Source organism: Emiliania huxleyi (genome assembly GCF_000372725.1).
Source record: "Emiliania huxleyi CCMP1516 unplaced genomic scaffold EMIHUscaffold_566, whole genome shotgun sequence".
Taxonomy (NCBI): Eukaryota; Haptophyta; order Isochrysidales; family Noelaerhabdaceae; genus Emiliania; species Emiliania huxleyi.
Genome location: NW_005197755.1, coordinates 448 through 19,393, shown reverse-complemented (window position 1 = coordinate 19,393; position 18,946 = coordinate 448). Strand labels below are relative to the sequence as shown.

General features: G+C 66.8%; 5 protein-coding genes across 5 annotated transcripts; 2 read left to right on the top strand and 3 right to left on the bottom strand.

Moving 5' to 3' along the window:
* Positions 1 to 4,777: 4,777 nt before the first annotated feature.
* On the bottom strand, positions 4,778 to 5,794 carry EMIHUDRAFT_445944 (hypothetical protein). Its single transcript, XM_005765123.1, has one exon. The coding sequence runs from the start codon at positions 5,780 to 5,782 to the stop codon at positions 5,000 to 5,002; it is 783 nt and encodes a 260-aa protein (XP_005765180.1). The 5' UTR covers positions 5,783 to 5,794; the 3' UTR covers positions 4,778 to 4,999.
* A 2,241-nt stretch (positions 5,795 to 8,035) lies between these two features.
* EMIHUDRAFT_371235 (hypothetical protein) lies at positions 8,036 to 10,255 on the bottom strand (the record flags this gene model as incomplete). The annotated part of the gene is made up of 2 exons (XM_005765122.1): positions 10,220 to 10,255; positions 8,036 to 8,546 (listed from the first exon to the last, which is right to left on the bottom strand). A coding segment is annotated over exon 2 (489 nt), but the record flags the coding sequence as incomplete, so codon positions are not given.
* A 1,357-nt stretch (positions 10,256 to 11,612) lies between these two features.
* Positions 11,613 to 12,655, top strand: EMIHUDRAFT_247292 (hypothetical protein; the record flags this gene model as incomplete). Its single annotated transcript, XM_005765121.1, has 2 exons — positions 11,613 to 11,635; positions 12,043 to 12,655. 2 exons carry the CDS (start codon positions 11,613 to 11,615, stop codon positions 12,653 to 12,655), a joined length of 636 nt encoding a protein of 211 aa, XP_005765178.1.
* A 262-nt stretch (positions 12,656 to 12,917) lies between these two features.
* Positions 12,918 to 15,585, bottom strand: ALDH5 (putative betaine aldehyde dehydrogenase). Its single transcript, XM_005765128.1, has 9 exons — positions 15,178 to 15,585; positions 14,854 to 15,099; positions 14,689 to 14,778; positions 14,535 to 14,615; positions 14,351 to 14,453; positions 14,177 to 14,277; positions 13,910 to 13,990; positions 13,616 to 13,837; positions 12,918 to 13,536 (listed from the first exon to the last, which is right to left on the bottom strand). The coding sequence occupies exons 1-9, from the start codon at positions 15,505 to 15,507 to the stop codon at positions 13,189 to 13,191; spliced, it is 1,602 nt and encodes a 533-aa protein (XP_005765185.1). The 5' UTR covers positions 15,508 to 15,585; the 3' UTR covers positions 12,918 to 13,188.
* Positions 15,586 to 17,124: 1,539 nt separating this feature from the next.
* On the top strand, positions 17,125 to 18,171 carry EMIHUDRAFT_120035 (hypothetical protein; the record flags this gene model as incomplete). Its single annotated transcript, XM_005765120.1, has 1 exon — positions 17,125 to 18,171. The coding sequence occupies one exon, from the start codon at positions 17,125 to 17,127 to the stop codon at positions 18,169 to 18,171; it is 1,047 nt and encodes a 348-aa protein (XP_005765177.1).
* Positions 18,172 to 18,946: the final 775 nt, after the last annotated feature.

The window sequence follows — 18,946 nt, the reverse complement described above, 5'->3', positions numbered from 1 at the left end:
CCCTCCGGCGGTCTGTGACAGCCTGACAGATCTTGCGTGCATAGGAGAGCCGTCAAAGCGCTTGCGCGCCATGCACACATACACATGGTGAAGATGGCGCCGGTGACTGCCCGGTGTTGAGCTGGTGTTGAGTGAGCGCAGCTAGGTTGGATTGTCGTGTGTGCGACAGCAGGAGGTATAAGGACTAAGGTATGAGACCCCCGTTTTTGAGAGTTGCGATGCTTTAAAAGAGGTTTGCGTAGAGGTCGCCAAATACCGCAGCAAACTAAGCGTGGACGCACTGCGGGTCCGGCTCAGGGAGGGGGATAAACGAGAGGACATCTGGGCAACGCGCCGGGAGGTGAGAAAAGAATCTAACCGGCGCTCGAGCTGCAGCTCGGCACGCCGCATGCTCGCAGCAAGGTGCAATGCGATAGGCTAGCAACAGAGAATAAATAAAACGGACACACCAAACAAGGGGTGGGAGAAGGACAGGGTCCCACAGAGGAAGAAGCGACAAGGGAGAGCACGACGAGAAGGGGGCGACCGCGAGGTGGCACGAAGGTCGCAGCGAGAATCGGAGAGAGACTGCGAAGAGAGATAGGAAGAGGCAGACGCCCAAGGGTGGGCGACGGCTAGTGCACCACACCCCTCTCCTTAAAATCCCTGTGTGGTGGCGGCGTGCCGTCCTCCCATCCCTCCCTTGGGTTGTCCGTTTTCTTTCTTTTAAGGACAGGGTCCCCACCTGCACGAGCAGGATCTTGTAAGTAAGGACGATCAGGGACATCGCGACACCTCCTGTTTCGGTTGAAATTCTTTTGCGACGCTTCGCAGGCCAAGAAGAGAAAGGTTGCTGGAGACGTAAATCAAAGAGAGACGCTGTGAACATGGAATAACGGGCCAGAACGCCGGAAAATGTTAGCCAACGCTTCGCAAGAGCCTCCTGCAGCAGCGCAGCCCGACGTGGAGCGACGCCGGCGTGAGAGGGACGCTCTGATCCAGCGGCTCCTCGAGGAGAGGCGGATAGAGCGCGAGCGCGCGGCTGGCCGGCAGCTCTCCGCAGCGGAGCCTGCACCGCCGCCACCGCCTCCGCCTCCGCCTCCGCCTCCGCCTCCTTCTCTGCCGCCACCGGCACCTGTACCTGACCAACCGCGAGTCGACCATCCGCTGCCGGACTGCGCCCACCCTCCTTCCACGAGTCGCCGCTGCCGCTCGCCGCCGCGGGCTGCCGCGCCCGTTCCGGCTCAGCTCCGCCACCACCGCACAGTGACGGCCGAGCATGCAGCACGGCCCCAGCGGCCCGCGAGTGCGCCGACCCGGAGAGCGGCGGCGGCGGCGGCGGGCGACGGCCAGAGCTGCGGTGCCGAGGCCGCCGCCTTCGCGCCGCGGATCAACGCTCGCTCGCGCGAGCTCTCGAGGCGCGGAAGCGCGGGGGAGCGGCTGTTTGCGGCGGCGCAGCAGACGGAGGTGCGGCGCGAGGCGGCGAGGCGCGAGCGGGAGAGGGCCGAGCTGGCGCTGTGCACCTTTCGTCCAGAGCTGGCGGGCAGCCGGGCGGGCGGAGGAGGCGGAGGAGGCGGAGGAGGCGGAGGAGGAGGAGGAGGTGGAGGAGGTGGAGGAGGTGGAGGAGGTGGTGGTGGCGGGGTGGGTGGCGGCGGAGGTGGCGGCCGCTCACCGGAGCGGTTGGCGCGCCGAGAGGAGAGGGCGGCGGCGGCGGCGGCGGCGGCGGCGGGCGAGCGGCTGCACAGCGCGGCGACCGAGCGCGCTGCGGCGCGGGACCGCTGCGCTGCGACGGCGGGTGCGTGGGAGGCAGCGCGGCAGCACTCGCGACCGGCACACCAGGAGAGGGATGGGCTTGGCTGCAAGCGTCTCGGGGGCTGCCTGTAGGCGGCGCGGTACCCGTACGCGCCGCGCGTCAACCCGACCTCGCTCAGCATCGCGGGGAGCAACCTCGCGGCCGACGGGCGGCCGCTGCACCAACGGGCCGGGGAGGAGGTCCGGCCCAAGGCGGAAAGGCGGCAGGCGCCCCCCTGCTCCAAGCCCGAGAGGCGGCCGAGATCCCACCCGAGAGGCGGCCGAGAGGCGCCGAAACACAGGGGGGGCAGCCCCCCCCCCCCCCCCTCCCCCCGCCTCGCACGCCTCCCGGCCCCCCTCCCTCTACTCCTCACCGCTCCCACGCCCTCCTCCCTCCCCCCTCGCCCCCTCCTCGCCCCCTCCTCGCCCCAACCCCCGCTCCTGCACCCCTGCCCGCCGCACGCCGCTTCCTCACTTGGATCGCCTCCTCCGCAGGCGGCGGCGCTGGCGGAGCGCAGGGCGAGGCGCGAGGAGCAGCGCGAAGCGGAGGAGGCGCCGGCGTGCCCCGGAGATGGCTCGGAGATGGCCCGGAAATGGCTCGGAGATGGCCCGGAGATGGCTCGGAGATGGACCGGAGATGGACCGGAGATGGACCGGAGATGGACCGAGATGGCCCCGAGATGGCTCGGAGATGGACCGAGATCACCACGAGATCACAGAGATGACCCGAGGCCCCTTCGGCGGGGCAGGCTGCGGCGTGCCCCTTCGCGCCCAAGCTCAACGAGATCTCGGTGCGTCTCGCCGAGGGGAGCGAGGGCGGCGGCCAGCCCGTCCTCGCACGGATGCAGGCGTGGAGCGCGGGGCGGTGCGAGCGGCAGCGCGAGCGGGAGCAAGCCCTCGAGGAGGAGGAGGCGGCGCTCTTCACCCCCTCCATCTCCGAGGCGACTCAGCTGCTGCTCACCGCGCGGCCCGGCCGGCTGAGCGAGACGGAGGAGGAGCGGACTGTCCGCCTCGCGCGCACCGACCCGCTCGTCCGCGAGGAGTGGCGCGCGGCGGCCGAGGCCGCGAGCCTCGCGCGCCACCCGTTTGCGCCGCGCATCGACGGCATCTCGGCGCGGATCGGCGGCCGAGGCTGCCCCCCTCCCCTTCCCGGAGCCGACCCCCCGAGCTGTTCTCTCGGAGCCTCCCTGCAGGCGCGGATCGCCCGCCCAAAGTCTGACGACGAGCTGATGCGAGACCCGAGAGGCAAGGCGCGCCGCGCGTCGGCGGTCGAGGCGTGGCGCAGGGCCGAGGAGGAGGGGCGCACGTTCGCGCCGCGCCTGTCGGCCGCCTCGGAGGCGATCGCCGCGCGCGTGACCGACACGTCCTCGACATGTCCACGACATGTCCACGACGTGTCCACGACATGTCCACGACGTGTCCACAGGCGATCGCCGCGCGCGTGACGGACCGGCTGCACCCCGCCGACCAGGCGACGCTGAGCGAGCGGGTGCAGGCGGAGATGAGGGAGAGGGCGGCGCGGCGCGCGGCGGCGCTCGCCGAGCGGGAGGAGGAGGCGCTGGCCGGCTGCACCTTCGCGCCGACGCCTGGCAGGCCGCCGCCACCCCGCGTGCCTCCGGGCGAGGCGCGCGCTATCAAGGGGCTCTCCCGGCACCTGGAGCGGAAGGAGCTGGCGCGGAGGAGGGAGGAGGAGCAGCGCGCGCGCGAGGCGAAGGCCTTCAATCCCGAAGCGGTCCGCTCGACGACCACCCCCTTCACCGTGCCGTGCCCCTTCAGCCTGAGCCAGAGCAGGGCGGCCTACGCGTAGCATGCCGCATGCGCCACGTCGAGGCAGCACCGCTCAAACCCGCTGCTGCGTGCGTGCAAGCACACTGCAATGTCGTCAGCGTGTACCATATGGTTCATGCGTAGCAAGAGTCCTCTTTTTTCGTCAGGGCATCAATGTCTGAGTCAATAATCATCGAATAAGGAGAATATATGTCAATGTGCAGGACTTTGCGGAGATCAGCAGGAGGATGTCGCGAAGAGATTAGGAGCAGCAGGGAGAGGGATCCGAGGGACCATGTGGAAGACGGCTAGAGTGCTAGTCCCCCATCGGGAGGACGACCCCGGCTAGTCACCGACCACACCCACAAAGAACCCTGCACAAAGATCGCAAGGGCGGGGACCTGTTCCTTTTTACCCATCTCACAGTAGAGAGGTGTCCGTTTTTATTTATTATGTCAATAGAGCCGTATGTGTGTGCTGTGTCGTGTCACGTCCGGGGCCGGCCAGCGGAGCAGCCACAAGAGCCCGTCTCCCTCTCTACCGGCTTGGCGCCTCACCCCTCCCCTCCCTCCCGCAGGTTGCACTGCGGCACCTCTCGCGACTGAGTGCGCCGCTGCCGAGTCAAGAGCAGGCAGGTCAAGAGGGCCTCGAGATCGCCCGAGATCAGCCGAGGTCCGCCGAGATTAGGCGCGCGCTGCCAGCTGAAGACGCTGCAGCGGCGCGAGGATGTCGAGGAGGGGAGATCGATCGATGCAGGGCACGGCCGGTGCCCCCCCCCCCCCCCCCCCCACCAGCCCAGGGCGTGGGAGGGGCCGACTTCCCCTGCGCCAGACTTCCCTTGCGCCATCGCCCCCTCAGCAGTCCTTGCAAGTGGAGCCAACCCCTCACGCTCGGCGGCGGTCAGGTACCAAAACTCCTTCATCTCGGAGCTGGCGGCACATGAGCGGCGCCTCCGCCCGGGAGGCGCGACGAGATCGCGCGAGATCTCACGAGCTTACCCGAGGGCCGACGGGCGCGTAGGCGCAAAGCTGATGGTGGGGACGCACGGCTCGTCGGCGAGCGAGCTGATGGCGGCGCTCGCGGCGCACGGTGGGGGCGCCGTGTGGCTGTGCCACGGCCGCAAAAGGGGCGAGTGCAGCGATCGCTGGGAGGAGCTTGGGGCGTAGGCCCGCTGAGTCGCGGGCCGAAGGCAAAAAGCGCACGAGAGTCAGAGTGCTAGAGCCGTAGCTCAAACCCTCGCTTTTCGCTACTCTTGTTGTCCTCTTAACAAAGACACATACGATGCGACTTGAACAGTGATTTGCCACAACGGGTCGGTGTGGTGTGTGTGGCGCACATACCACACTAAGGTAAACTCTGTGTGCTTCGGTGGGGGAAACCGCTGTGCGCGGCACCAACCGCCAACAGCATGTGGCGCCAGTCATCGACATCCATCTGTCACCTCTCCGCCTCGGCCATCGCATCACGCGTGCTTGCTCTTCTTCGCGCTCTCCGCGGCGGAGAAGTACGACTTGCTGGCCGCGAGCCGTTTAGCGTCCGTGTAGCCTCGCGCGGAGCGCCGAAAGCGCTGCGCGCTCATGGCGTGGCTCACATCAGACCAGGCGGAAGCGTAGCCCGCAGCGGTGGCGGCATGCGACCGGGTGGAGCCGCGCGCATACCCGAGGCTGCCGCCGGTCGCGTACGAGTCGATGTCGGCACCGAGGAAGACGAATGTCCAGCCCAGCTTCTTCTTCTCCTCCACCCGCTGCAGGACCGCCTTCTGCTTCATGCGCATCGACGCGTTCTCTTGTCCGTCGGTGAAGACGACCAATATCACCTCTTTGGTAGTTGCCGTGCGCTCCGCGTGGTCGATCATGCTCGAAACCGCATCGTAGAGAGGCGTAGTGCCGCGTGGCTCAAAGCGCTCGAGCGGCTTCACTTCGGCGATGTGCTGCGACTCGATGATCATCTCGAAGGGGTCTGTCGAGTCGAATTGCGCGACGTCGAGAAGCATGTCGCCTTGCATCGCACGCTGCTCTTCGACGAACTTGGAGAACCCTGCCCGCACCGCGTGCTCTTGACCTCTCATGCTGCCCGTCCGGTCGAGCAGGAAGAAGGCGTGCACCACGCCGCGCGAGGTTTTGACGGGACGCTGGTCGGGGTGGTGATCGACTCGGGCCGAGGATGCGCCAACCAGGCACACGACTGTCGCGGATAGCGCGACGGACGCGATCAGCAAAGCAAAGACGCGCCCTGGCCCGTCCATCGCAAGCAAAGACGCGTCCCAGAGTGCCCGCCATATTGTTGGGTGGTTTTTCTTTTCCACTGCTCCCGAGGTAAACCTTTGTCACAACCACCAAAGGGAAAGATGGAGGTAAGCAGAGAAGAATCGGTCGGGACGAGACAAAAGCTGAGAGGGTGGGGGCGGGCAGTGAGTGACTCTCCGCGTCCGGCGTCACAGAGGGTGTGGATGGAGGCTGAGTTGAGGAAATCCGGGGACGCGACCCACTTCGCCACAGACGGTCCCGCGCCTCGCCGCTATGACGGCCACACGACCGCAGCTCGTGTGCATGTCGCGGTCTTAGCGGAGAGTCAATCCGACCATCCGCTCGTCGGCGGGGAAAATCCGAACAGACATCCCACTTGAAAATGTGTTGACGTATGAATTCTTTACATGCAGGGCCTTCACCATCCGTATTTTCGAGCCAAGGATAACGCTTCCCAGCAAGAGCCACAAGCGCCTTGTTTAAAAACTCATCTAATTTCAAGCGGCGCTGATCTTTTGCCTTTGCTGCAGCAAAAATAAGGTCAAGGTCAGTCGTCTTAATTCTTTTCCCGTCTATCACGTCAGGTAGACTTTTCGCAAACTTAGTCCACTTGCTACCGTCAAGTTCTTTTGCCGCCGGTTTCATCTCCGTGCACAAGTATTTGAACACCTTCTTGGCCGCAAACATGCTAGTTACCTTTTCAAACCACGCTTCCTTCGTATGATGCAGGTCCTTGGGTTCAGTGCCGAGCATCGGTATAATATCTACCCACATCATCTCATAGCCCAAGAATGTTTCTTTCCTTTCAAGTTCGTCCTCTCGAATCGCATCCTTCCCGGCGTCTTCGTCCTCCGACAGTGCCTTCACCGCTAGCTCATTCTTGCACATGTATTATACGCAAGGCAGCTTCACCTTCAGCCCAATCGTTGTACGGCCGCGCCAGAGTAATCGTTTTCCCATCGTCACCTCCAAATACTGCCTCAGGATCCTCGCTCAGCCAGTACAAATTTTCTAGAGATCCATCCTTGCGTTTTCTCCCTATACGAACACGGGACTGTCGGTCCAATTGCACACCAGCAAGAACTTCTGTCGTCGTTATAACAGGAGATCCGGCTTCCACCGAGCAAGTACCTGGTAATCGTTCATCGTCTTTTTCCTCTGGACTCTTCGGACGAGCCTTGCGCTTCTTCTTGGCCTTAGCATCAGCCTTCTTTTTCTCCTCCGCTCAGCAGCCTCAGACAGCTTTCTTTCGACTCGCCTTTTTCTCCTTTGATGCCTCGAGCTTGGACGCATTGTTGCGCATGAAAGCCGGGATTTTCTTCTTCTTCTTCTTCTTCTTGGAGCCCTTCTTTTTCCCTTCTTTTAACTTACTCTTCTCCCGCTCCGAGCACGATAAGACTCTGCTTCAGCTTTCACCCTTTCAGTTCTTCACCATAGGCTTCGCGCCCAGCATCATCTAGGGCAGCGAGACCCTCCTCTGACAATTCCTTGAATAATCTCACTTGAGAGAGACGTTTTCTCTAGCGTTTTCTGCGTGCATACTCTGCCTTTTGGGCTTCACACCCTCACTGTCTGTCTGCGATGTGAGCCTCTTGAGAGAGTCCGAGACACAAACGAGAGACGATCGCGAGGCCTCAAGACCGCCCGCGCAGCGACTGCATTCACCCCTCGATCACCCCGATCGCCTCCGTCACCGCGGCCACGAGCCGCGACGCCTCCCCCTCGCTCCGCGGCCCGTCCCTCCGCCACCTCGCCGCGTCGTGGTGCCTCGCCGCGTTCGCCCAGATGCGCAGCGAGTGCAGCTGCCTCCGCAGCTCGGGCGGCAGGCCGCACTCGCGGTGCCAAAAGTTGATGCGCTCCTCGAAGCCGTCGGGCGCCGCCGCAGAGCGCGAGGCGTACGCGGCGTCGAGGCGCGGCATCAGCGTCTTGAAGGCGAGCATCATGTTGTCCTGGATGCGCGCCTGCGCGTCGCCGCCCGTGCGCATGCCGCGCACCTGCACCGAGAGCGGCGAAGGCTCGTAGCCGGTGGTGCGAGCGGCTGCCGCAGCGGCCTCGTCTCCAGGTGCCGGCGATGCCTCCTCCACCCCCGCCCCGCCCTGCGCGCCAGAGAGCAGCGCCCGCAGCGTCGTGAGCGCCTCGGGCAGTGTGGGCCGCTTGCGCAGGCTGTCGTGGCAGAGGCTCTTATGCCCGTCTCCCGCCTTCGCGAGATCCTTTACTGCGCGTGCCGCGTTGACTGGCCAGCCCGCAGCCACGTCGGCGAGCTTCGCCGCGTCGATGTCGGTCCAGTCCTCCTCGAACTCGTCCTCGCACCGGTCGGTGAGCTGCACCTCGGACCGGTTGGTGAGGCAGACGAGGAGGGTGATGCCGATGGCGTAGCCGTCCGTCTTGCTCGAGTACTCGCCCCCCTTGGTGATGGAGGGGCAGAGGTAGCCCGTGGTCATGTAGAGGGCGGTCGAGCGGCAACGGACAGACGCGTCGGGACGCTGGTCCTTGGCGAAGCCCGTGTCAGCCAATACTGCGGTCAGCTTCTCGTCGAGCAGGATGTTGTCTGGCTTGACGTCGCGGTGCACGATGCCCTTCGAATGGAGGTAGACCAGCGCCTCGGTCGCCTCGCACGCGACACGCACGCGCTGCCGCCAGGTCAGCGGCCTCGGCGGCTCTTCCATGCCCAGCCGCCGGAGCTGCGCAGCGCGGTCGGGATCCGAGATGCGCAGCCGCGCCTCGAGCGAGCCGCCGCGCATCAGCGGCGAGAGGAGGCAGACGCCGTCGGGCGAGAGGCAGTAGCCGAGCAGCGGCAGCAGGTGCGGGTGGCTCACCGCCTTGAGAAGCTTCACCTCGAGCTCTGCCCGCGACAAGCCGCCGGACTGACCCGACCTTGCCCGCTTGACGACGAGCGGCAAGTGGCGCAGCTGCGGCGGCGCGGCGAGGGAGAGGTGGAGGTCGGCCGACGCCTCGTAGACGCGGCTGAAGCCGCCGCTGCCAATCAGCTTGCCCTTGGCAAACCCGTCCGTCGCCGCGGCGAGGTCCGACAAGGCTATCTCAACGGGCCGAGCGGCAACCGCCTCTTCCGCGGCGACAGACAGCTCTCCCAGCTTCGACTCCGCCGCGCTCACCTCCTCGGCCAACGCAGGCAGCGCGCCCACGTGCGGCCTGGCGGCAGCGATGCCCGCTCGGAGCGCGGAGGGGCTGTCCGCTGCGTCGAGCGACTTGAGCGCGCCCATCGCCGCGCCATGCGCCTTGCGCAGCCGCTGGCTATCCCGCCTCCGCGCCTCCTTGAGCTCGTCGTGCGCGCGCCTCGCCGCCGCCAGCACGGCCGGGCTCGCGAGGCCGCTGCACGCCTCCTCCAGCGCGCTGGCCACGCCCTCGTACGAGCCAGCGGCCACTGCTTGCTGCAGCGCCTCGTCCGCCGCGGCGATGGCGGCTGCGTCGGCGGGCGGAGGAGATGGGGCTGGCGGAGGGGTTGGCGGCGGCAGAGCGGCGGTGGCGCTGGGGCCAGGCGTTGCGTTGTCTGCCTCGCCGCCGCCGCTCTTCTTTTTCTTCTTCTTGCCCGTCTTGCTCTTTGCGCGCTCCTCCTTCTCCGCCTCCTCCTCCGCCAGCAGCGCCTCGGCATGCCGCGCCGCCTCCGCTTCTGCCGCCGCTCTCTCCGCCTCCCTCGCCGCTGCCACCTCCGCCTGCGCCGCCGCCGTAAACTCCTCGATGACGCGCACGCACTCGGCGTGGCCATTCTCCTTGGCCCACTGCAGCGCGGACTTGCCGTCCTCAGAGCGCGCCGTCGCGTCTGCGCCCGCCCGCAGCAGGCGGAGCACGATGGCGGGGTGGCCTTGGATGGCGGCGCATATCAGCGCGGTCCAGTCGCTGCCCTGCAGGTTGATCTCCGCCCCGCGCTGCAGCAGCAGGTCGACCACCCGCTCGTGGCCTTGGTGGGTGGCGCAACTCAGCGCGGTGTAGCCGTTGCTGGTCTGCAGGTTGATCTCCGCCCCGCGCTGCAGCAGCAGCTCGACCACCCGCTCGTGGCCTTCCTGGGCGGCGAGCATCAGCGCGGTGCTGCCGTTGCTGCTCTGCTTGTTGATCTCCGCGCCGCGCTGCAGCAGCAGCTCAACCTCCCGCTCGTGGCCTTGGTGGACGGCGCCCATCAGCGCGGTGAAGCCGTTGCTGCTCTGCAGGTTGATCTCCGCGCTGTGCCGAATCAGCAGCGCGACCACCTGCTCGTGGCCGTTGGCCGCGGCGCGAATCAGCGCGGTGCCGCCGCTGCTGTTCTGCAAGTTGACCTCCGCCCCGCGCTGCAGCAGCAAGTCGACCACCCGCTCGTGGCCTCCGAGTGCGGCGCGCATCAGCGCGGTGCCGCCGCCGCTGTCCTGCAGGTTGATCTCCGCGCCGCGCTGCAGCAGCAGCTCGACAGCCCGCTCCTGGCCGCGCATGGCGGCGCCCATGAGCAGCGTGATGCCGCTCACGCCGCCTCTCTCGTACGTCGCATCGACCCGCCCGCCGCCGTCGAGCCGCGCCAGCAGCGCCGCCTCCTCGCCTCGCTCCGCTGCTAGCATAACCCCTCCGGAAACGCCGCCCAATGAGCTGGAAGAAGCCGCGGCCCTCGCTCCCGCCTCGCCCGAGGAACAGCCGCCCACGCCGCCCGCCGCCTCGCGCCGGCTCGCCTTGGTCACCTCCGCGATGTGCTGCCGGAAGGCCTCGACGCACGCGGCGTGGCCCTTCTCCTTGGCCATCTGCAGCGCCGTCTTGCCGTCCTCAGAGCGCAGTGCCGTGTCCGCGCCCGCACGCAGCAGGCGGAGTACGATGGCGGGGTGGTCGTAGAAGGCGGCGTCCATCAGCGCGGTGCCGCCGTCGCTGTTCTGCTTGTTGATCTCCGCCCCGTGCTTCATCAGCATGTCGACCACCCGCTCGTGGCCATGCTGGGCGGCGGCCATCAGCGCGGTGCCGCCTTTGCAGGTCTGCAAGTTGATCTCCGCCCCGCGCTGAAGCAGCAGCTCGACCACCCGCTCGTGGCCGCTGCAGGCGGCGGCCATCAGTGCGGTGATGCCGCGGCTGTTCTGCATGTTGATCTGCGCGCCGCGCTGCAGCAGCAACTCGACCACCTGCTCGTGGCCGTTTATGGCGGCGATCATCAGCGCGGTGCTGCCTTCGCTCTCCTGCTTGTTGACCTCCGCGCCGCGCTTCAGCAGCAGCTCGACCACCCGCTCGTGGCCTTGGGCGACGGCGAGCATCAGCGCGGTGCGGCCGTTGCTGTCCTGCAGGTTTATTATCGCCCCGCGCTGCAGCAGCAGCTCGACCACCCGCTCGTGGCCCCCCTGGGCAGACAGCATCAGCACGGTGACGCCGCTCACATCGTCCGTCCCGCAAGTCGCGTTGACCCGCCCGCCGCTGTCGAGCCACGCCAGCAGCGCCGCCTCGTCGCCTCGCGCAGCCGCTTCCCACACCGCTAGGGCCGCCTCTTCGTGAAGGCCCTGTCCGGAAGAGGCCGCCTCGCCCGATTTCGCGCCGCCCGCCTTCGCCATGTGTGGCGTTCTGTTTTCTTTTTTAGGGCGCCTGTTTTCTTTTGCACCGGAAGACTGAGCATCGGCCCATGGGGTGGTTGTGTCTTGTGAGCCTGTTTGTGTCTGTGTGTCGCTCGTGCGTGTCGTCATCATCTGTCTAGCGTCCACCCATACCGCGTTGGTGTCCAGTCCGAGCCTGGCTGTTCTTCACCTTTCTACCTACCTACCTACCTGGGAGGGGTTGAGGGTTGAGGCCCCCCCTCAACCATCTGGTTGACGGCTGAGACCCCCCGTCGACCCTTTAGAGGCCCCCTCGGGCTCGAGACGAGCAGCTCATTGAGGCATGCACTGGCACACCAACCACAGGTGGAGCACTCCTCCGAGTGGGGAGGTCAGCTCGAGATCACGGCCATCGCGCACGCGTCTCGCCGCTGCATCGCGGCCCCTCCCACCGCCTCACCGCCCGCCGTCGGCTCTGGGCGGCGTCTCCTTCAGCGGAGTGCGCTGTGGGCGGGTTCACTCTGCCGACGCGCCGCTGCTGCTCACCGGGGGCGGCCGAGTACGAGGGGAACGGGCCGCGGCTGCAGCTGGCCTGCTCCCCCCCTCCCCTCCCTGCCCCCCATCTCCCTGCCCCCCCACCCTGCCCCCCCTCCCTGCCCCCCCCTCCCTACCCTCTCCCTGCCCCCCCTCCCTGCCCCCCCCCCCCTCCACACACCGGCACGGGCGCATCGCAGGGTCACCCGACCGGCACCAACGAGCATCTGGCGGCGGAGGGGCGCGATCGAGGCGATCGTGGCGGCGCTGCAGGCTCACCCGCAGGTGGCGGAGGTGCAAGAGCAAGGCTGTGCGGCGCTGCGCAACGTGTGCTCTGGCGACGACGCCGCAGGGCTCGCACGCAAGCAGCGCGCAGCCGACGCGGGCGTGATCGAGGCGGCGGTGGCGGCGCTGCAGGCTCACCCGCAAGCGGCGGGCATGCACGAGCATGGCTGCGCGGCGCTGACCAACGTGTGCTACGGCGACGACGCCGCGGGACTCGCACGCAAGCAGAGCGCAGCAGCCGCGGGCGCGATCGAGGCGATCGTGGCGGCGATGCAGGCTCACCCGCAGGAGGCGGAGGTGCAAGAGCAAGGCTGTGAGGCGCTGCGCAACGTGTGCTCCGGCACCGACGCCGTAGGGGTCGCACGCAAACAGAGCGCAGCCGACGCGGGCGTGATCGAGGCGGCGGTGGCGGCGCTGCAGGCTCACCCGCAGTTGGCGGGTTTGCAGGAGGATCTGCATCTGGCTGCTGGGCGTCGTGAACAGTGTAACAGCTATCAGCTTGGGTGCGACGGTGTATCATTCACTTTATGCCACCGTTGCATATCCGGATATGCAACGGTGGCATAAAGTGAATGATACACCGTCGCAAAACTGCATTCCTGGGTCGTGCGGAGATGCATCCGGTTTGGGTACCGGCGGATAGCAGGTGAACGCTAAGGTGGGTTTCGAACCAGTGACAACGCCCGTCTGGGTTTTTTGCGCCGAGTCGAACTGCGGGATTCGAACTCGAGACCCAATGCAGTTTTGCGACGGTGTATCATTCACTTTATGCCACCGTTGCATATCCGGATATGCAACGGTGGCATAAAGTGAATGAAGGCGCAGCCTGCGAGGCCTGGGCGCGAAAATAAAAAAGATTTACGGACACAGCCGCACGCGCGATCTCGTGAGCATGCGCATGCATATAATCTGAGACACGCACTCTCGGCCGACCCACCGAGCCGACCCTCCCGTTCCCCTCCCTCTCCCCGCCCGTCTCACGTGGCAGGGGACGTGGTTGCTACCTGGTTGGCACCCCCTCTCAAGCGGGCCCACCTCCTAGCCCCCGCGCCTCCGCCCTTTCTCCTCCGCCCCGCCCACCTCCCGCCCCGCCGCCGCCGCTACTTTGCCGCGGCCCCGATCAGCTTTGCGACGCCGCGCAGCTTGAGCGAGACCCCCTCGCCGTAGAAGAGCTCGATCAGCCCCGAGGCGAAGTCGAAGCCGCCGCCGCGCGAGGGGTACTGCAGCGGCGGCGGGATGGCGGTGCGGAGCAGCGCGCCCATTCCAAAAGGCAGCCACTCGAGCGCGTCGTCGCACACGGCCCGCGGCGTGGTGAGGCCGCGCAAGCCCTCGATGCCGGCGAAGCGGTCGAAGCCGCTCTGCTTGCGGCCTCCGAAGGGGAGGGACTGCGAGAGGTAGGTGGAGCCCTCGAGGTCGTTGGAGGCGGACATGCCCGCCTCGAGCCGAGCCTACTTGCGGCAGCCACACGCCGCCGTGAGGCGACGCCGCTCTCGCGCCAGCCCTCTCCCGCACCGCCCAGAGACGCGCCGCGACGGCGCGCGCGCGCGGCGCCGACTGCGCAAACGCGCAGCTCGAGAGCGCAAAGTCGCAGTTGTTGGCCAGCCGGACGGCCTCGTCGTCGTTGGCGGCGGCGCCGCCGCAGTCGGCCACGCGCACCACGCACATGATCGGGCCGAAGATCTCCGTCTGCAGGATGTCGGCGCTCTCCGGCACGTCGACGAGCACTGTCGGGGGGTAGAAGGAGCCCGCCTGCTCACAGCATCGCGCATGAAACGCCGCGGCCCGCCACCCCAGCGGTCTCGGGCGCCAAAGAGCCAATGCCGCGAGCGGGTCGTCGCCGGAGGGCGTGTACCCTCCGACCAGCAGCCGCGCGCCCTTGGACACCGCGTCGTCGACGAGCGCCTGGGAGAGGAGTCAGCCCCGGCGTGAGCCGTCCGCCAATGCCGCGGGGGGGTCGGCAGAGCCTCGCAATCGGTGGCGAGCGGCGCCTGGCGCACTGCCCCACCCGCGAGTGCAGGTCTAGGGCGTGTCTAGGGCGTGTCTAGGGAGGCGTCCACGGAGGGGTCTGCGGGCGGTAGGCAGGCCGGCCTGGTAGTGCCCCATCTGCCTCCTGCCCATGGTGATGGCCCCGCAGTCGACCTCTGCGTCGTCGAGCGGCGGGCCGCACTTGAGGCGTGACGCGATTGCGCCTGCACGCACGCCGCGCGCTGTGAACAGGGGGGGGGGGCTCCCCTCCGCGGGCGAGCCGCGCGGCGGCGGCGCCGACGCGCGAGCAGAAGCCCGCGTACGCGGCGTCCGCGACGAAGAACCGCTCTGGGCCGGCGCAGTTCTGGCCCATGTTTTGGAAGACGCCGCGGCAGGCCACCTGCGCGGCGAGAACGACCTCCGCCTCACCTCGACCGCAGCCTCGGACACGCCCCGGCAATCTCGGGCAATCTCGCGCCACCTGCGCGATGCGGTCGAGCTCTGCCTCGCTCACGTCGTCGCAGACAACGAACGGGTCCTTTCCTCCGAGCTCCAGCACAACCTATAATCACCCACCACGCCCGTCTCGCGTCAGCTCGCGCACCCTCGCGCACGCGGCCGGGAGGCCGTCCCGCCGGGGTGAGGCTCGCGGCGGCGGCGCGCATCACGTGCCCTCCCACCGACGGCGACCCGACGAAGATCAGCTTGTCGACGCCTAGAGAGACGGTTCCGAGAAGGTTCCGAGAAGGTCCCCGCTCCAGCAGAGGCAGAGGGCGGGCTCTGTCGGCGCCGGAGCCGACCAGCGCGGCGCCGGTCGAGCCGTACCCCGTCACGAACTGGACGAGGTCGGTCGGCGCCCCCGCGGCGGCGAGGATGGCGCGGAGGGCCCGCCCGTAGTAGAGGGTCGACCATGAGGCGTACTCGGAAACCTTGATGACGATGCCGTTGCCGGCGAAGAGCGCCGAGATGACGGGGTTGAAGACGTTGTGGAAGGGGTAGTTCCACGGGACGATGGCGCCCACCACGCCCACCGGCCGCCACTCCACCTTGACGCGCCTACACGAGCCTCCCGAGGCGGCTCACGGAAGGTTCCGGGAAGGGTCGCCAACCGGGCCCGGGCGCAGCCAGGCGCGCTTGGTCATGGCGAGGGTGCCGGTCGGCCGCCGCTCCGGCCGCAGCGCAGCCTCGCCGTGCGCGATGGTCCACTTGAGCTTCTCGCACGTGACGAGGATCTCGCCGAAGATGGCGTCCACCATCGTCTTGCCGCTCTCGCGCACGGCGACGCGGGCGATTGCGCGCTGGTTCTCCGTCACAAAACGCAGCATCGTGCGGAGCAGCCGGCGGCGCGCGCCCCAAGTCGAGCCCGCCCACGCCGCCTGTGCGACACGCGCGCGACCGACGGCGGCGGCGACGTCCTCCGCCGACGCCACCGGCAGCGTGCCGAGCATGTCCATCGAGGACGGGTCCCAGCAGTAGACGACGGACGGCTCCCTCCGCGCGCCCTCGGCGGTGAGGAGGGCGGCGTCGAACTTGGCGGTGGAGCCGTCAATCTTGGGCTCCACGTCCTCGTCCACCGGCACGTCCACCCGCGGCGTCGGCTCCGACAGCAGCACCGCACCCAATAGGTAGACACAGCACAGCGACGCGGCGAGCGCGGCCGCCGACTGCCACGATATGTCGGCGGCCGCCGCAGACAGCACGTCGGCAAAGGCGGCGGCGAGCGTCGACAGCGCGCTGGCCAGGTCCGGAGTAGCTACCGGCGGCAGTGGCGGCGGTGGGCCAAAGCGCATGTGTGTGTATATGTCCAAGGAGCGCCGCCGAGAAAAGAATTCGCGAAGCGGCGCGCCCCTGTCAGTGTGCCTGTGGTAGCGAGAGACTGCCAGTTAGAAACTGGAGGAAGGTCGCCAGATGGAGACAGGAAGGTGGAGCGGGAAAACCGAATTCTTTTTCGGTCAGTCCTGGAACTTTTCAGTTTTAGCTCCCCGGCCCTGGTGGATGTGCACGCGGTTACCATGCACTCCAATTGCTCCAACTTCAACGCTGGGCGCGCGCGCGCGCACACACACACACTGGCACTACACAGGTCTATCCCTGATCCTGCTGAACAAGCTCCTCTTGTAGCTCGATCGGTCACATCTGCAAGCTCACACGGGCTCACAACTACCCACACCGGGCCCTCACACGCCCATTACAGATCACAGACGCCGCCGGCACGCACTCGCACTTCACACATGCTCAAACACAGCCCCACCAAAGCACAGCCCTGCTCAGAGCAGTCATGGACCGCCCTTTGGGAGCCGTGGAAGCCCCACAGCTGCTGCTCCTCTCGGCTCCTTTCAGTGCGTGTCGTGCACCCCCACGACAGCACGCCGACGGCAAGCTTTGACGCCCGTCTGGTGGACCTGCTGCGGCCACAGCCGCCCCGCACATGCAGCTCACACCATGGCTCGACATCGGGGCCGCTCATCCCGGTCGTGGCGGCGTGTGTGAAGGATGCGCGGCCGAGCCGCTGGCTGGCGCCGCTTGAACGTCCGAGATGGCCGCAGCACAGGCCACGCGTCGCGCCGCCGGTCAAACCCAGCCGGTTGGCGGTCGAGTCGGTCGAGCTGGCGGGGCCGGCGAAGAGTTTAGGGTCGGGGACCACGCACCTGGCCGACGCGGGGCGGCCAAAGTCGAAAACGAGGACTGCCAACGAGCTGCAGGGCGGCTTTGCTTGCATGGGCTCTCACAGTGTGCTGTGAGTGCCCCTGTGTGAAGAGTGCGTACGGGGTTGCAAAAAATTAAAAACGGAAAAAATTCCGCTGGCTGGTCGGGCGACCGCAGGGCGGCTCAGCCGCTGAAGCCGCTGCCGCAGCTAAGCCGCTGCCGCAGCCATGCTGTGGGTCGGGCCTCAAAACGGACGATTGGAGGCTCTAAGACGCTCCTACATTCGCTTCCGCGGCGGCGCTGTGCTGCAAGCCGAGTTCGATCGCGGCGCGGAGCGAGTGGCTCTGGTCGGTATGACGCCTGGCGGCGCACAGTGCTCGCGTCTCGGCGTGTTCGTAAAGCGACACGATCGGGTCGTCAACGGAATGCCATCCTACGAGAAGGATGGCGACCCAAGCGTGGTGATGTGGTATTGTGACGGGTGGAAGGTGGGTCATGCGAAGAAGCAAGGCAGTAAGAGCTGCGGCATCAGCTGCCCCGACAACAGCTTTGCTCCTGAGACCGCCGGCCGCTCATGGCGCGTCCTCCTGCCGGGTGGTGTAGGCTGGTGTGAAGCACCCGACGTCCGCTGCATCGCGGGCGCCGCGCTGGACGAGCAGAGCAAGCGGCCAGCGGCGAAAAGGGAGAACCGGCAAAGGCACGACACCGCCGCCGGCGTCTCTGCAGGCCAGCAAGTGCAGCTCCAGATGCAGGCGCCACAGCCAGCCGTCATGATAGATCCATCGCTGCTTGCTAGTAGCATGGCAGTCGTGAACGACCTTGAGAACGTCATGCTCCGTCGGCGAGACAACCAAGTAGTCGGTCGGAAAGTTATTGCTCCCGGGACCGACCTGGCCGAAGGAAGGCAGCCGATGCGTGACGCCACCGGCAAGGTTGTGCTCGAGCTCGAGTATGCCTCTTCCAACTGTCACGGGTATCAGTTTAGCGCGCGATTGGTGACCGCCGACAGGTCCACGGTTGTCGCCGAGTTCGCGCGTGATGCCACCACCACGCGGACGCTGATGTCGAACGGCTTCAACTTCGCGCCGTGCGAGGTGACCATTAGTGGCAGACCATACGGTACGATGTCATCAAACTCGTCTCGATTAACGCTGACGCGCGCAGACGGTATCACTGGCCTTCGGGTGGGGAGGGCTCCGTCGACGCGCATCTGCTGCGCCCCTTACGAGACGACCGTGGTTGCAACGAGACGAGACGTCCATCGAGGCCATGTTGCCAGCTACACGACGGACAACGACTCGTGCGGGTGTGTGCCCAACACGGGGCAGCGGCGCGCCTGCCAGCTCGATGCGGCCGCCGGCGACGGGTTGACGCGGCTCGATCTGCTTCTCATCTTCACGTTCGTCGCGTTGGAGGAGCTCATCTCTGTACACGCAGCGTCGAATACACACGTGCATGAGGGTGTGGGATGAGCTCCTCCTCGTGCTGTCAAATGCGTTAAAGCAATACGTTGCAATATAGGCACAATCGCAGAATAATAACTCCAAGTGCTCCAAATAGTAGCGCGTAATCCCACACACACACACTGGTGGGTTTTTGGACGGTCCTCTCCGTACTCCGTTGGTTGGTTTTCTAAAATCTCTCTTCTCGGAAACTAAGGACGCCGGCGAAATAATTCAATAATAGAGTGCAGGACGCCCCTCTACTCGGTGGATCGCGTCACACCAATCCTCGCTACCCAACGCGGCCAAAGATTGAAAATTCTGAGAACCGAAGAAAAAAGAAACCCAGGACACAAAGGTGGCCGCGGTTCTGGCAGGCATCGAAGGATGTTCTTGCTCTCGCCTGCCGCGCTGGGCTGGCTGGGTGGAGAGCCGGAGACGCTGTGCACCAACACGTGCAATACGGCCTCGTCTGGCCGGCGCAGCCTCGCCGTGCCCGCCGTCGAGGGCGTCTGCCAGGATGGCGGGCCCGGCTCGCCAGCGCACATATTTTGGTGGAAGCCGTGCGACTATGGCACCGACTGCGACGACTGTGGGCCGCGCCCGGTCCTCTCGCCCTCGCCGCCGCCGCACCCGCCCGCGCCGCCCTTTGCGCCCGGCGGCACGGCCTGCTCCGACACTTGCTTCAGCGCGGGCGACGGGGTGTGTGACGACGGCGGCAGAGGCGCCGAAGGCGACTTGTGCGGGTACGGGACGGACTGCGCGGACTGCGGCGAGCGGCGAGCGGCGCGGCCGTGGTACGAGC